At 46.2% G+C, this 15,700-nt stretch overlaps 1 protein-coding gene across 6 annotated transcripts; it reads right to left on the bottom strand.

The window, feature by feature from the left end:
* Positions 1-7,049: 7,049 nt before the first annotated feature.
* On the bottom strand, positions 7,050-11,317 carry TSPYL5 (TSPY like 5). Of its 6 annotated transcripts, none has more exons than XM_039255471.1 (3): positions 9,075-11,317; positions 7,844-7,898; positions 7,050-7,737 (listed from the first exon to the last, which is right to left on the bottom strand). In XM_039255471.1, exon 1 carries the CDS (start codon positions 11,263-11,265, stop codon positions 10,018-10,020), a length of 1,248 nt encoding a protein of 415 aa, XP_039111402.1. In that variant the 5' UTR covers positions 11,266-11,317; the 3' UTR covers positions 7,050-7,737; positions 7,844-7,898; positions 9,075-10,017. The 6 variants fall into 6 exon arrangements, with proteins under 6 accessions (XP_039111402.1, XP_039111403.1, XP_039111400.1 ...); XM_039255472.1 differs by having other exon boundaries at positions 9,116-11,317; XM_039255469.1 differs by having other exon boundaries at positions 7,050-7,898.
* Between the last annotated feature and the right edge of the window lie 4,383 nt (positions 11,318-15,700).

The raw sequence follows: 15,700 nt of genomic DNA, 5'->3' as shown, positions 1-15,700 counted from the left end.
CACACTTAGTAAGAGAAAGCTTCGCCTGCCATAGAAAGACTCCAACATATGGCCCATTCAGTCTGCCATTTTAATAGGTCGTGGCTCATAAGACTAGCATTTCCACCAGACCAAACTATTTGTTGTTGTGCATGCACTTGGGATTTAAGGGATTCAACAATGAATGAGGATCCTTAAGAGCATATACTACAGAGGAGGAAACAAACTCAAAGGCAAAACTATGTCTTAAATTGTGACAAATCCTATGAAGAAAGAGGGAACTGAGAATGAATACAGAGTGAGCAGTGGAGTGGGCGTGGGAATACCATTTTATCAGCGAGGCAGATAAGACCTCTTGCTGAGAGAATGACGTGTAAACACGTAGGAGCTCAGTGTCCCTCACATCACTGCTAGTTTCATGAATAAATGCTCTCCCAGTCAGAGTGGCACTGATAGAAAGATGGATCCTCAGGGCAGAAGATGATGCGCTCTCTTGATGGCACATCAAGGCCCTGCAACCTCACCTCCTGGGGAACAGTCTGTTCCGTGACCATAACCTCCAGAACATGACTGGATTTCAAAGGTCTTGTCTTATACCTTTCTCCCCCTAAGTGTTCCAAATGTTCTCATAAAGTGTCTGGTCCCACGGCACAAGTCAAATAGCAGTGGGCTTTGATGAGCATATTTTCCCAACAATCCTGGAATTTAGGCTATTGAGGTTCAAGCTAACTTTCTGCTAGATCCCTCACTGGGCTCCATTCTGCAGGCTTAACTTATCTAGCTTGTGTTTTGGTGATACCACTCATTTAGAGATTTTTCTAAATCTTGTTCTAAACCAATTTTTTGAAGTCCTTTAAATTCAAGGGACCACTTAGGAGAGCTCACACTATGTATACATATCCATATATAAAGAGAGGGGAAAAAGTCATTGGCAGAATCATATCAGCTTTTTCTTTTTTTGATTACAGACTCGTATGGAATATTACTAAAGCACACCATGCATGGTACATTTCCAGTATTATTCTTTTGCTTTCCAGTTCACTTCCGTTTTCCTACTTGATGTCCAATATGCTGCAAGAGTAATTTGGTACTACTAAGTTTTTTGCCTGAGGCTTTGTACTGGTCAAACCTTCCTTCCCCCATCATCCTTTAACCGATTTGTATTAGGTTCATGCTTCTCCTTCCCTTGAAAGTATTCCCAACCTCTGCTTGTGGGCACTTCCAGCCTCTCTATAGTCATTGATGCCTTAAGGAATCTTCAGGGACCATTCATTTGTTCAGTTGTTTAATGAGCACCTACTACGTGTAAGCCCCTGAGCTATGAGAATAAAAAATGACGAAGACATACTGTTTGTTATTATTCTGTGGCCTTAAGAATCTCAGTCTCTGGGGGCACCTGGGTGGCTTAGTCGGTTAAGCGTCCGACTTTCGCTTAGGTCATGATCTCGCGGTTCGTGGGTTCGAGCCCCGCGTCGGGCTCTGTGCTGACTGCCAGCTCAGAGCCTGGAGCCTGTTTCAGTCTGTGACTCCCTCTCTCTCTGACCCTCCCCTGCTCACGCTGTCTCTCTCTCTCTCCTGGAAATAAATAAAACGTTAAAAAATTTAAAAAAAAAAAAAAAGAATCTCAGTCTCTGGTAAACAGACAAGAACATGTCACTATGTTAGCTAGGTTCTGTAATTCAAGTGTGGACAAAATATTGTGGAAATAAAGAGGAGGGAATAATTCATATTAAAAAGTACAGCCCCATACAACAACATCTGAGCCATATCGGAGAAGGGCTGCAAGGGCTTGAATCTTCCTATGCAAATAGCTCGTGCTAATGTTCAGGGTGTGAGTGAGCACAGTGGGCGTCTGGAGAACTGGAAGTGAGTCACACTGTCTGCAGCACAGCACATGGGGACAGTGGGAGAAAACAGGGACAAGGACGAGAGCAGTCTGATAACGCTAGGCACAGGGCGCCTGGGTGGCTCAGTCAGCTACGTGTCTGACTTCGGCTCAGATCATGATCTCATGGTTCATGGGTTCATGCCCCATGTTGGGCTCTGTCCTGACAGCTCAGAGCCTGGAGCCTGCTTCAGATTCTGTGTCTCCTCTCTCTCTGCCCCTCCCCTGCTCGCTCTCTCTCTCTCAAAAATAAATAAACATTTAAAAAAATAAGTTAGGAGCAAAATGCAGAACAATTGAGTAGCCAAAAGAAAAATGGCTGTAATTGACTGTAAAACATTAAATAACTAAAACCCCTCAAGTCCACAGTGATAGTAAAAACAGTAACACACCCTTATTTGAGGCCACTAGAGGCAATTAATTACACTAACTTGATTCCAAAAATAGGTAATAGAAGGAACAAAGTAAACATTTATACTGCCTTTCAAAAGGAAGTATAATTCATCACTAGATCATGAGGGTTAGGTGTCCTTAGGAAAATACCAGATAGCATATGTAAAGGAAATGCCAAGTTCAGAAAGTCACTATTTTGTATCCCACAGTGAAATAAAGGACTTGGCCAAATGTCATCAATGGATGCTAAAACCTTGGGATGAAAGTTTAAGGAAACAGTATCCTCATAGTAAGCTCAGAGATTACCTACTAATTGTGATCGTCATCTTTTTGAAAAAAAAATTTTTTTAATGTTTATTTATTTTTGAAAGAGATAGAGTGCAAGTGGAGGAGGTGTAGAGAGAGAGGGAGGCAAGGAATCCAAAGCAGGCTCCAGGCTCTGAGCTGCCAGCACAGAGCCGAGTGCAGGGCTCAAACCTACAGACCATGGGATCATGACTTGAGCTGAAGTTGGATAACCAACCAACCGAGCCATCCAGGTGCCAAAGAAACAGCAAAACAGATGGACACCTGTCACTGTGCCTTTGGAAGTGATATATTATGACGTAAGCAGCCTTGTCTACGTTATATTCTTGCCAAGGGCATTTCCTCTGCATCCCTCAGTTTACAAGAAGTATAGGAGACAGGGGGAGAAGCTACACCAGGAAGAAGCATTCAGACATATTCAGAATTTGGGACATCCTAGAAGACAACTGGCTTAACATCGTCAGAAAGTCAATATCATAGGGGGGAAAAAGTGAGGAGATTATTTTTGTTTTAAAGAGACTGAAGAGATAACTAGATGAGTGACTGAACATTATTTAATCTTGACTTTAAAACTAATACTGTAAAATATTCTTGGAAACAATGGAGAAATTTATTTATTTATTTATTTTACAAATAGTTTATTGTCAAATTAGTTTCCACATAACACTCAGTGCTCATCCCCATAAGTGTCCTCCTCTATGCCCATCCCCCCTCCCCCCCACATCCATCAGTCCTCAGTTTTTGTCAGCATTCAAGAGTCTCTCATGGTTTGCCAACAATGGAGAAATTTAAGTATGGACTCGATACTAGATGGTATTTGTTTTTTTTATTTATTTCTGAGAGAGAGGGAGACAGCGTGAGCAGGGGAGGGTCAGAGAGAGAGGGAGACACAGAATCTGAAACACGCTCCAGGCTCTGAGCTAGCTGTAAGCACAGAGCCTGATGCGGGGCTCGAACCCACAAACCGTGAGATCATGACCTAAGCCAAAGTCGGATGCTTAACCAACTGAGCCACCCAGGCGCCCCCCATTCTAACCTCTTGAGCTCACCTTATTCCTTGATGGCAGAAGCCCCCACCCACGAGAGATGCTGAAAAGTGCTGTTTCCCTGAAACAGAGTGCGGGAGTGTGACCCATTTCTGGCCCAAGGAACCGGACTCAGGTCTCCTGAGATCCAGCAGGGACTACTTGGCAAAGATTTTCTTCCTTGATGAAGACAGGGAAATGTGAGAAGATACCCTTCCCCTCCTTCCTGGCTGCCCTTACGTGCAGCTGGGGAATCATGAGGGAAAAGCCAAGAGAAGAGGAAGCAGGAGGTGTGGACCAGAGCCCTGATATGGAGCCATTGAAACAAGCCTGCAACTTCCCATCACCAGACTGCTTGTTATAGAAGAATTACCTCCTTTTTCCCAAATCATTCAGATTCAGGTATTGAAACTTTGAACCGATCCTAACCTTAGAATAAAGCAGTTAAAGGAAGCCTCAGCCACGGTTCTGAGCCACCCAACCCTAGCTAGTCCAGCTCCTAACTGAGCTCTGACAGCAGGCTGTAGTCTGGGATTGCCAAGAAGGCTCACACTCATGCCAACTCTGATTGGCTGTGACTGACTAATGTGCTGCGCTGAGGGGTCTGAAAAGGCCTCAATCCAGGTTCTGTGGAAAGAAGTGCCTAGATTCACAGTACCAGATATCTGCTTGGGTCTCATGTTTACCATTGCAAGTATGGGTGGAGTCTGGAACCGGCAGACCTGAGTTGAGTTCTGGCCCTACTGCATACCACTTGTGTAGTTTGGATCAAGTCACTTAACCTCTTTGAGCCATCTTATGGGACAGCTGTCATAACTGAGATAATGTAAGGGAATGTGCCTTGGGAAGCATAAAGTGCCACACAGATGGTGGCTATTTTGTCTTATATTTTTCAAACCTCAGCTGAGAACCAAGTTGACAGGAGGCAGGGGAAGGAGGAAGGAATTCAAGATTTGAGCCTTGGAGAGTAGGTAACCAGAGAATGCTCATCTGGGGTACAGAAGCACGAAGTCAGAGTTCCAGATAAAAATGAAATCAGTAGAACTGAGTTATGACCTGGAATGGTGAAATATAGTTGAAGAAGATGCCAAAAGCAGAAGTGAAGGTGCTAAGGACAAAGAGAGATAAAAACCACAGGCTGAATAGCCTGGGTTCTCTTATTTTGTTTAGGTTTTGCTTTTTGTTTTGTTGTTTTGCTGCCCCGACACCTGAGGGATATGTAACATCAGTAACAGTGGCTCATCAAGGCCTAGGATCTCAAGGGGTGAGAAGGCAGAAGTTTACAAAATCTTCAAAAGGGGCAAATGAGGGCAAAGCTCCCTCCTTATGTGAGGCCACCGCAGAGCAGTGTGCCTGTCTGCCTTGTGGCAAATCAATGGAGGAGGCCAGAGGTAGAAAGCCCCACGTGTAAGGAAACACAGTCAGAAGTTGAAAAAAGTTCCAGTAGGCCATGGGCAGCAAGTCTATTTTGCTCTCCTCCCTCACCCATGGCATAGTCAGTCACATCCAGCACACTTCCAAAAAAGCCCAGCCAGTAACAAGTTTAGAAATCAAAAGACTTTTTATAATACAATTCAAAGTTGAGAAAAAGGCCAGGGCCTCCTCGCCTAATGAGAATTACTCCAAGAAGCCCTCACTTTTCAGGTTATTAAAAGCCTAATTGCCCTGTGAACTCTGATCTAGAGGTCAGAGGGTGAAAAGAGACTTTCTTTTAGTTCCCATGTTGATGTAAAGCATTCTGCAGCCCTAAGCAGGAAAAGGGAAAAAAGAAATAGATTGACTGACAATCCCAGGCAAAATCTGAGAAGAGGCTGAAACCTAGGAGGGGGGCAGAATTCAAAGTTCTATTTGTTCACAGCTATATTTCTAATGTCTACAACCACGACTGGCACATTCAATGAATGAATGAGCCCATGGGAGGTAGTGAATCCCAGATCAGGAGGAACCCGAGGGGAGGGCCGTGAAAAGGGGCCCCGGGAAGTGGAGGCTCCACACCCATGAAAAAGCAAGTGTGTGAAAGGAATTGGGCAGAGAGCCTCCCCCAATTCATAGCTCCAGAGGAGTCAGCATGAATCCCAAAAGAGGCTGGAGCCTGAAAACGAGGCTGCTCTCCATACCGATTTGCACTCCACATATCGCTAGTAGTGAAGCTTTGGAGGTTTTTTAATTGTTTTTTAGTTGAAAGCATTCAAAATTGGGGGATTCTACATAAAAATCCTGATTCCTCCCTCTCCCCTTTGAAGATGTGGTGATGCGAGGCCTGCACTCCCCCGGGGGAAACAATCTAGGCCTGCAGACCAGCTACACACTACTGCCCCTCTGCCCCCAGGCTCACACAAGAGGGAAGAAGGCGGGAAGACGTGTGAAGATGGTGTAAAGACAGAAGACGACCATCTACAACCCAGGAGAGAGGCCTTTGGAGACTAACCTTACCAACACCTTAGTCTTAGACTTCTAGCCTCCAAAAGTAAATTTGGAAGTAAATTTCTGGTGTTTAAGCCACCCAGTCCGTGGCACTTTGCTATGGAAGCCCCAACAAACTAATACATCTATCCTTACAAACAAATTTGGCCTATTTTGCAAATTTAATTACAAGACTAGACCGGAGGCATTTTTATATAAACTGTGTTTTAAATTCATTCATTCATTCCATATCTGAACACCTACTATGCTCTGAACACTGCATATTTATTGACTGGAGCCTTTTCTCAAATAAACTAATTTTAGTATCTTGTCATTTAACAACCCAACTATTTTCTGCTGGACAGCTTTATGTAGCATTCTGTCCTTTGCTGCTGCTTCTCCTGATTAATATAATTAACCTTCTTATAGATGTGTTAGGAACAGCATCAGAAACCCTAGTTCTCAACTCTGGCTAGACAAAGGAGTCACTTCAAATGTTTCTAAATAATATACCTGTGCCTGGATTAACCCCTCCCCACATTCTGATTTAGTTGGCATTTGTGCAGAGCTCTGGCAGCATCGTTAAGTGTCCCAGATAATTCTAATGTGCAGCCAAGGCTGAGCACTGTGACTCCAGTTTGAATGGGACTTGAATGTCACCTCTTGCTACTCAAAGTAGTTCACAAACCACCAGCACGGATATCACCTGGAATTTTGTTAGAAATGCACCATCTCCTTTTCCACCCTGAACTATTGAATCAGAATTTGTATTTTAAGTTTCCTCATACAATTCAGATGTACTCTAAAATTTGAGAAGCACTGGATTTATACGAAAATCACCTGGAAAACTTGTTAAAAACAAGAACTCCATGGCTTCATTATAGAACCACAGAATCTCAATATCTGCTAAGGGCTTGGGAATCAGAATTTTGAATATCGTGAGACAGCTAGTCAAACAAGGGCCTGAGACCTAGCAATCACTCGAAGCCAACATATACATCCCCTCAACTACCCAGCTTTGGCTTAACCTTCCAATTCTTTTTTAAAAATAAAAATTATTAACAGAGATACAGACTTTTATTTTTCCATCATGCATGCAAGCTTACAACTATTTATACTGTTTAGGAACAAATGAATAATTGCATTATTAGCAGGATGTCAAATTAGCAAGTAAGACAACCAGTTACTGATTACTTTGGGGAGGTTTTTACAGAACACAGCAACAATTTCCAAATTATACTTTCAAGACCAGAGTTATGAGACCAGACAAGCTGATGGTATTTCTAACAGTCACACAAGTCTCCATCTTTTACAGGCAAAAGAGACTGATATTCTGGTGAAGGGTCTCGAGTAAGCACCTTACCAAATCAGTCTTTGAAAGATTTATATCACAACAGTCTCTCTCCTTTTGCGGATGCAGGGAAAAGGGAGCATATTTTCATCTCTTTTTGAGTACTCCCTGTTAATCTTGAAGATTTTCACTTCTAAAGCCCATTTCTAGAACTTCATCAATTAACACTCAAAGCAAAAAGCAGACCTGATGTGATCATGACAGTGCACCCCACCACTGTCACCACCAAAAGAAAGTCCTGATCTCCCAAAGTAGTCAAGGTTGAACTGGTACAGTGTCCGACTTTCCGTCAACAATACAGGTGGGGAGAGAAGATACAAGGTTGATCATAATTGATGTAGCTAGGTGATGGATACCTAGGGTCCAGGGATCATCCTCTCCTCTTCTGTGCATGTCTGAAAATGTCCACAATAAACAGAAAAACGTTTAAAAAAAAAAAAAGCAGACCTATACAGCTACATACTCCCATTAGGCAAAATGGGGAAAGTGGTAAGATTTTACTTATGGCAAGATAAGCAGCATATAGCATCAATCTTCCACATACGCAAGGCCACACCTAGAACAAAAGAGAAAGCATCCAAAGTAACATTATTCTGTTTTGGGTTTGCTTCTGTGATTTATAAAATCCACTAATGATGAGTTAATGACTGGTCAAAACTTGGGGCAAATCTACATCTAGGCACTGTGTTGGCCCATGATCCCTTTAACTCTCCCCTCCTCACTCTGCGGAAGGTCCCTCCCTGTCCCTGCATCACTGAGAAGAGCTAGGCATACTCTCCCTGTGGCTTCCTCAGCCATTTCTATCTGATTCTTCAGGCCCATCTCCATACCAGGTTCATGCCTACTCTTGTTTTTGCTCCCAGTGCCCTGCCTGGCACATCCTCTCTACAATTTTGAGCCAGGGCCTCCCCAGCCTTTGGGGAACTCAGAACAAGGTCTCTCACAAGGAAAGGGAGTTACAGTCTTAATGCGGCACCCTTAGGGATGTGAAGGAGAAAGAAGGCCGAGCTCAGCTTTTATACCCACTGGAAGTGGGCCTTGGTGACCCAGAACAGATTCTGCCCACCCCGGCCCCAGGCCTCCGGACAAAAGCCTACTCCTAAAGGTATCTCAAGGTACAAGTGGAGAGAGCAAAGGGCTGCTGAAGGTAGAAAGCTGGGGAATGAGGGCCAGATGGCCAGTGGCTACCACAGAAGAGGAAACAATAGGAGGCAGCTGGGTCTTAAGGAGCACACACAAAAAGTTGGAACAGGGGTAAACACTAGACCACAACACTGCTGCCTTGGGGGCTTATAATTCTTGTTAGCCATGAAAAGAATTTTCAACTTTAGAATTAATAGAGTGCATCCAGGAGTTGGGACCGAGATCTGACCACAGACCTTGGCCTTCTGGTTTCCACTGCCCTCTGTCAGCTCAATGTGTGAGTGTGCACAGCAAGTCCTAGCTGTCTCACTAGCTGTAAGCAGGAAACCCTGGTTTTTCCGTTGTTTTCGCTCTCTGAGCTGTAGTAATATTGAAACAAAAAAGGAAGGAAGGGACGGAAGAAAGAAGAGGAGTGAAGGAAGGGTAAGTAAGGAGGTATGGAGGTGTGAGATGAAGTAGACACAGGCCCATAGATCAAAAATCTCTCTTCCCGCAACCCCACTATAGCACTCTGGTCATATGCTAGCCAGGGATGAGAGGAGTTGACAAAGGTGCCTAGATTGTATGTGGGTTCAGTCCCCACCCTCACCTGAGCCACAGCATGATGACAGTGAGTACATGTCCACATACCTGCCCATCAGTCTGGCAGGCAGTAGGGTTCCTGGAAGCCTGGGGAAGGTAGGTGTGTCTCATGCACTGGCAGGGGGCCTTGGTCCACAGGCAGTTCTTGAGGTCCTCATTGACCGGGAAGCCAACTAGGGCCAATTGCAACCTAGACAAATCTCAGTGGCCTGACAATGATGGGGCACATGATAGACCCTGACGAAGGTTCATCAGAAGGGCCCAGAGGCAGGAAGAGACCCATGATGGTATAGAACACGTGGCATTATGCTTCTCACTCTTAACCTCATCCATGCCCAGCAGTCAAGTGCTATTCCGCACATCCAGTGGGGCAGCATAGGCCCCTGGCCAAAGCTAGAGATCCAGTAGATGGTGGAACCTTGGCTGGTGGCCCCAGGGCCTTGGAACAATCAGTTTTGGCTGATAGCCAATACCATGTGGGCTAGCTTCATTCTGCAGTGGCAGCAGAAGAACCCACCAGAGATGGCACGCATGGCCAGCATGAACATAAAGCTCAGCAAGTCTGCTGCCCTGAAGCAGCAGAGCCCGAGAATGCACTGGTCCTAGTGGAGGATGACTCATGAGTGTCCATGTGAAAGACAGCTGGGAAAGGCCACAGCCGAGAACACGGTCCAGGCAATGTAGACAAAGGCAGCACACATTTGAAGCATGTGTGCTTAACGTATAAACAGTAGGGGTGAGGTCATTTAACATGTAACACTAATGTGAAAAAAGCAAGAAGGCCACAAAGGGGCAAAAGAACATGATCATAAATACCATATTCTTGTCACTGAAGTCCAAAGGGAATTAAGAGTGCACAGAGGCCAACATGAAGAGAAGGCAGACGGCCAAACACGTGTGGTTAGCTAGGCACAGGTCTAACAGGAGGTAGTTGGGAGACTGGTGCCAAATCAGTCGGACTTGTTTGCCCCAGGCTCAGGGGTCTCCACTGGCTGCTTTGCTGGACCTTGCCTGCCCTCCTTTCCTTTCTCTGCACGGGCCCCTTCACTCATAAGGTAGTACTGCAGGGGATTGGGCCACAGTTCCTCGTTGATGATCTCCACAATCTTGTCGGACTCAATGGAGCTGTGGTTTGAAAACCACCCAAAGAAGCTACGGCTGTTGTCTGGGTTCCCCTGGCTTAAGGTCTGGAGATCATGTCCTGGGAGCCACTGGATTGGAGTAGAACGAGACACCACCTGACCCGAAGGCCCACACCCATACTCCTTGATGAGCACCTTATTTTGGAAATAGGGGTTGCGCCCAAAGTAGAACTTGATTTTGTAGCCCAATCTGGCGAGGCCAAGCTCTTCCACCTCCAAGCTGTTCAAGTAGCTGAGAACCTCTTTATCTTGGTTGTTCAGAAAGGAGGATAGCTGGGGGTGGTTCTGAAAAGCCTGCCCCCAGAAACCTGGGATATTCTGGATGAGGAGGTTCCTGCGCTCTAAGTGATGCAGTCGCAACTGCCCGAACTTCCGCGAGAGCCGAAGGTAGGCCCTGTCCGCCTGCGCGTTCATGGTCTCCAGCTTCAGCTGGACGGTCTCGAGCGTATCCATGCGGCCGTCTGTCGCCAGGGGCCCCGACCCTGCATCCCTCTCCACCTTCGTCTCCTCTACCACAGGGGAGGAGACACTCTCCCCCGGAGCCCCTTTCTTCAGCTTCCCACCTGCTACGGCCTGCGGTCCCCTCCCCGCTGCGCTACAGGTTTCTGAGGCCTTCTTCCCGGCAGCACCGCGCCGATTTCCAACGCGGGGGCCATTTTTTGGCCTTGCCACCGTTCCCACGGTTCCCACGAAGACCGTGTCTGTCGCTAGGCGCTCCGAGAGGGACGTGGCCTTCCCCGGGCCGGGCCTGGTCGCGGCCTGCCCGCGACCCCCCGCGGCTCGGGCCCGGAGCGCGAGGCCACAATCTAGGGGGAGCCGGCAGGCGGCCTCCTCCCCGGGCCGACGGGGCGGCGCGGGCGCAGCAGTTTCCAGGCCACCCCAACCCGCGCCAGCCTGCACCTGTGCCGCCTGGGTTTCCTCCCCGAGCCTCTGGCACTGTGTTGGGTCCGGGTCGTGGGGGGCGTCGTCGGGAGCAGCGCGAACTCGGGCTTTGCCTCGGCCTTTGCCCCGGCTTTTGGCGCGGGACGACTTTCTACCCCTACTTCGGCCGCTCATGGTGGCGGCGTAAGCGGCTTCAAAGCCACGCTCCGACCCTGCGGCCCCTGGCGCCGGCTCGCGGTCGCTACTGAGCCGGCCTCTCCATGGCAACCGCCGACGTCACGACTGTACGACTGTACCCTCGCGCGAGGACGGGCTGCGCGCGGTGATTGGCTCCGCCGCCGCAGCTGCGCAGGAGCCCACCCTCCCAGACCCCCTCTCCGGCGTCGCGGCCTGTCTCGCTTTGTGTGTAATGGACGCGTGTGCCTTCCTTCGGGTTCTTCCCTTTGGCCTCATTTGTGCCCGCTGGGTCTCATAGGATATGTCAAATTCCTCTCATGCAAGACAGATGGCGACAGTTATCACGGGTGCCCCCCCCCCATCATCTACTTTCTAAACGAAACATCTTCAGTTCCTTCAATTACCTCTTGTGACATTTGCCAGGATGAAACTGCTCTTGGTCCCTATGTTTCCTCTTGGAAAGCCTTTGCTGAGGGATTTGCCATGGTGCCTTAACTTCAGAGAATGTGAAGGTGGGTACCATAGTACCAGACCACAAGACGACTTGATAGGTGGTGGGATGTTACTAACAATTATAAAAAATAGTATTTTATAAGATCATTATGAACCAGGAAACGCATTGAATGCTTTATGTGCATTATCTCAGTAAGTGAGGGAAGCGTTGTTGTTCCCATTTTCCAGATGAGAAAACTGTGGCCCTGGGACACCAAGAAATATTCCTGATATTACACAGTAAGGGATGGAAGCACAATTCGACGCAAGACCATCTGATTCCTAGCCTATGCTTTATATTTGCAAGTGGCCAATCCTTCTAGGCCTGCTGTGTTACAGAGGACGGCACTAGCTCTTAAGAATAAGCCCAGCCTCGCGGCGCCTGGGTGGCTTAGTCGGTTAAGCGTCCGACTTTCGCTTAGGTCATGATCTCGCGGTTCGTGGGTTCGAGCCCCGCGTCGGGCTCTGTGCTGACTGCCAGCTCGGAGCCTGGAGCCTATTTCAGGGTCTGTCTCCCTCTCTCTCTGACCCTCCCCTGCTCACGCTGTCTCTCTCTCTCCTAGAAATAAATAAAACATTAAAAAAAAAAAAAAAAAAATAAGCCCAGCCTGGAGCGCCTGGGTGGCTCAGTTGGTTGAGCGTCTGGCTTCGGCTCAGGGTTAGTGGGTTCGAGCCCTGCGACGGGCTCTGTGCTGACAGCTCAGAGCTCTGGAGCCTGCTTTTGATTCTGTGTCTCCCTCTCTCTCTGTCCCTTCCTTGCTTGTACTCTGTCTCTCTCTGCTTCTCAAAAATAAACATTAAAAAACAAAAAAAAGAATAAGGCCAGCCTTTCCTATAAAACGGGCATTGGTAGGGCATTCTCTCTTCTGCCTTGTAGCATAACCCAAATCCTCCAGTTGCCTCAGGCCTAGTTTACAGAGCTGAGCTTTCACTCGAGGTATAGGACCAGTAAAGAACTTCTGTAATTGGAGTAAGACAGGAATGTGGTCAGAGAATTTAATTACTCAAGGAGTGCAGTAATTTAATTACGTAAGGGTTCCCAAGTTGAAGTTCAGAATCAGAGCCTCCATAGTAGCAGTGAGGAAGCCCTAGAAACTTCTTAGACCCTGCATGGGAAAAACCAGGCAACTGATCGCTTGTTCCTGGAGCAAATTCTAGACCCTGCTGTTACTAGCCAAGTGATAGGACCTTGAAAGGGTGAGGCATATGCCGAGACCACAAAAACCTTCTGAAATGGTCTTTTCAGGCTCACTGGGAACAAGAAGACTCTTGCACTCAGCTAGTGGAGAGATTAAGTTCCAAAGCCCCTGGGAACTCAACACCTCCCTCCTCTTACTTGTCCATGTGTTGTTGTAGACTGGCAGCCTGGCATCACCTGGAAGCTTGTTAAAAATGGAGAATTGGGGCACCTGGGTGGCTCAGTGGGTTAAGCGTCCAACTTCAGCTCAGGTCGTGATCTCACGGTTTGTGGGTTCGAGCCCTGCATTAGGCTCTGTGTTGATAGCTAGCTCAGAGCCCTGGATCCTGTTTCAGATGCTGTATCTCCCTGTCTCTCTCACCCTTCCCTGCTCACGCTGTCTCTCTCTCCCTCTCTCTCTCTCTCAGAAATAAATAAAGCATTAAAAAAAACTTTTTTTTAATGGAGGATTTCAGGGCGCCTAGGTGGCTCAGTCAGTTAAGCGTATGACTTCAGCCCAGGTCATGATTTCACGGTTTGTGAGTTCCCGTCCCACGTCGGGCTCTGTGCTGACAGCTCAGAGCCTTAAGCCTGCTTTGGATTTTGTACCTCTCACTCTCTCTACCCCTCCCTACTCTTGCTCTCTCTTTCTCAAAAATGAATAAACAGGTTTTTTTTTTTAAATGGAGAATTTCAGGCCCGGCCCCAGAACAAAACAATCAGAATTTGAATTTTAACAAGATCTTAGTGTATTTGTATCCACGTTAAAGTTGAAGTATAGGAGACAGGAGGAAAAGAGAAATTATTTTGATACAAGCAGGCCTTACTTTAAGCCAGCCCAATGCAAGTGACCGCTGACTTTCTCAAAGGCTCTATGTGATCTAGCAAGTTCCCTCCTGCCACTACCCAACTTACCTCTCTGACCTCATCTTCTTGTTTCTCCCCACAGCCCCTTCCAACTGTACTGGCCTCCTTGCTATGCTTTGGACCCACTAGGTCAGCTCCTGCTTCAGGCCTTTGTACCGCTCTTCCTTCTGCCTTGCACACTCTTCCCGCACTATGAGTGGACGTCTTGGCTGGCTCCCTTCACACTTTGCTTAAGTGTAATCTTCTCCATGACCATCCTATTTAAAATTGCCACCCATCCCCATCCCTCTTACCCTGCACTAGTTTTTCTTTATTCCTTAGCACTTAATTACCTTCCAGCACACTATACAATTCTTTCTTCTGTGTAGTGTTTAACTGTCTCTCCTCTCTAGAATGTTAACTCCAGGAGGTCAGGTGTCTTTCTTTTGTTCACTTGGGCCTACAACAGTGTCTGATACTAATGAAAAGCAATCATTGTTGAGTGAAAGAACCAACCAAAGTAGAATTTTTTAAAAATGGATTTCCAAATTGATCTTCTGAAATTCAGAATACCCCTGTTTTCCCCTAAAGAAGCAGTTGTACAGGTAAAGGTTATATACTCCGAACAACATACGAAGCTGTGTTATTACACTCATAACATAGACACAAAATTATCTTTTTATATGAGCACCATTAAGGGCCAACATGTAGGTGAAAATCTAGAGTGATAAATTTAAAAATTGAGTTAGGGTATGATGCACCTGTTTGGACCAGTTGGTAGAACATATGACTCTTGATCTCAGAGTCATGAGTACAAGCCCCACATCAGGCTTGGAGCCTACTTAAAATTTTAAAAATAAATAAATAAAGGCATTCTTCTTTATTAAAAAAAAATAAGGGGAATTAATATTTGATTTTAAAAGGATGAATCCAGGGATTAACTTAAACTCTTGTTGAAGGCTCTTTCATAGCTACTTCTTCCCATGGCCTTCCATGAACATCCCAGACCACTGTAAGTAGTCCTGTCCTTAATCTCACAGAGAACTGTAATATTTATCTGGAAAGTAGACATGCAGTTTTGTGCCAGTCTTTGTACAAAATTATCACTTAAAACTGGATAACCACAGTCTGGAATTGTCTAAATCTCAGAAACACTTAAAAATCAGCTGAAGTAGTCACGGTCCCTCTGAAAATTGCAGAAATTGGTGGGCTGGCCCGCCTCTCAGGATGCTCACAGCTCAACCAACCTCTGTTGTCAAGAGCCTTAATCCAGCCTCGGCATCTGCATCATTTCCTGTTCACCCATGGTTAAACCACTGCAAGATTAAGGTAGGCTGGGCCACTGCAAATGGTGTTTATTATATAATCTGCCTAGAGCCTGTTTTCATCATGTCAAAGAGATAAGCATCAGGTGAAGGTAAACAAATGTGAGACAACTTTACATAAAGAGACTCCTCTGGTCTGGGTCACCCAGCCCATATGACTTCTATACTTAAGAATGGTCTGTGCAGCTGAACTGAAGTGTTGATTTTCTTTTCAGGTATTAATATATAACTTTATATGAGACTATAGCTTGAATTTTCAACTAGACAGTGAACTATATAAGGATTAAGACTGTGTCTCTTTTCTCCACCAAAGCAGCTAGCATTGGCCTTGCACATACTAGTAGTGTTACTGAAAGTTCACATTTATTTTGTACTTTATACAATGCCATGTTCTAATTCACTTAATCCCCACAACCACTCCATGGGGTCAGATGTAGCTGTTGCCCTCATCTTAGAGATGAGGTTACTGCTAAACAAAAAAGGTCAGTACCTTGCCCAAGGTCACACGGCAAATTAGTGTGCCCCTAAAAATTTTAGCCCAGGCAATCAGATGCGAGCCCCCATACTCTTAACCAGTGTTACATGATGTAAA

This window comes from Hyaena hyaena, unplaced genomic scaffold (genome assembly GCF_003009895.1).
Source record: "Hyaena hyaena isolate Hyena2069 unplaced genomic scaffold, ASM300989v1 scaffold_533, whole genome shotgun sequence".
In the NCBI taxonomy this organism is placed as follows: Eukaryota; Metazoa; Chordata; class Mammalia; order Carnivora; family Hyaenidae; genus Hyaena; species Hyaena hyaena.
This window is presented reverse-complemented; position numbering and strand designations above follow the sequence as displayed.

Bases quoted from the DNA above. Each gene is read 5' to 3' on its own strand.
- TSPYL5 (XM_039255469.1), bottom strand. From the start codon at position 11,265: ATGAGCGGCCGAAGTAGGGGTAGAAAGTCGTCCCGCGCCAAAAGCCGG.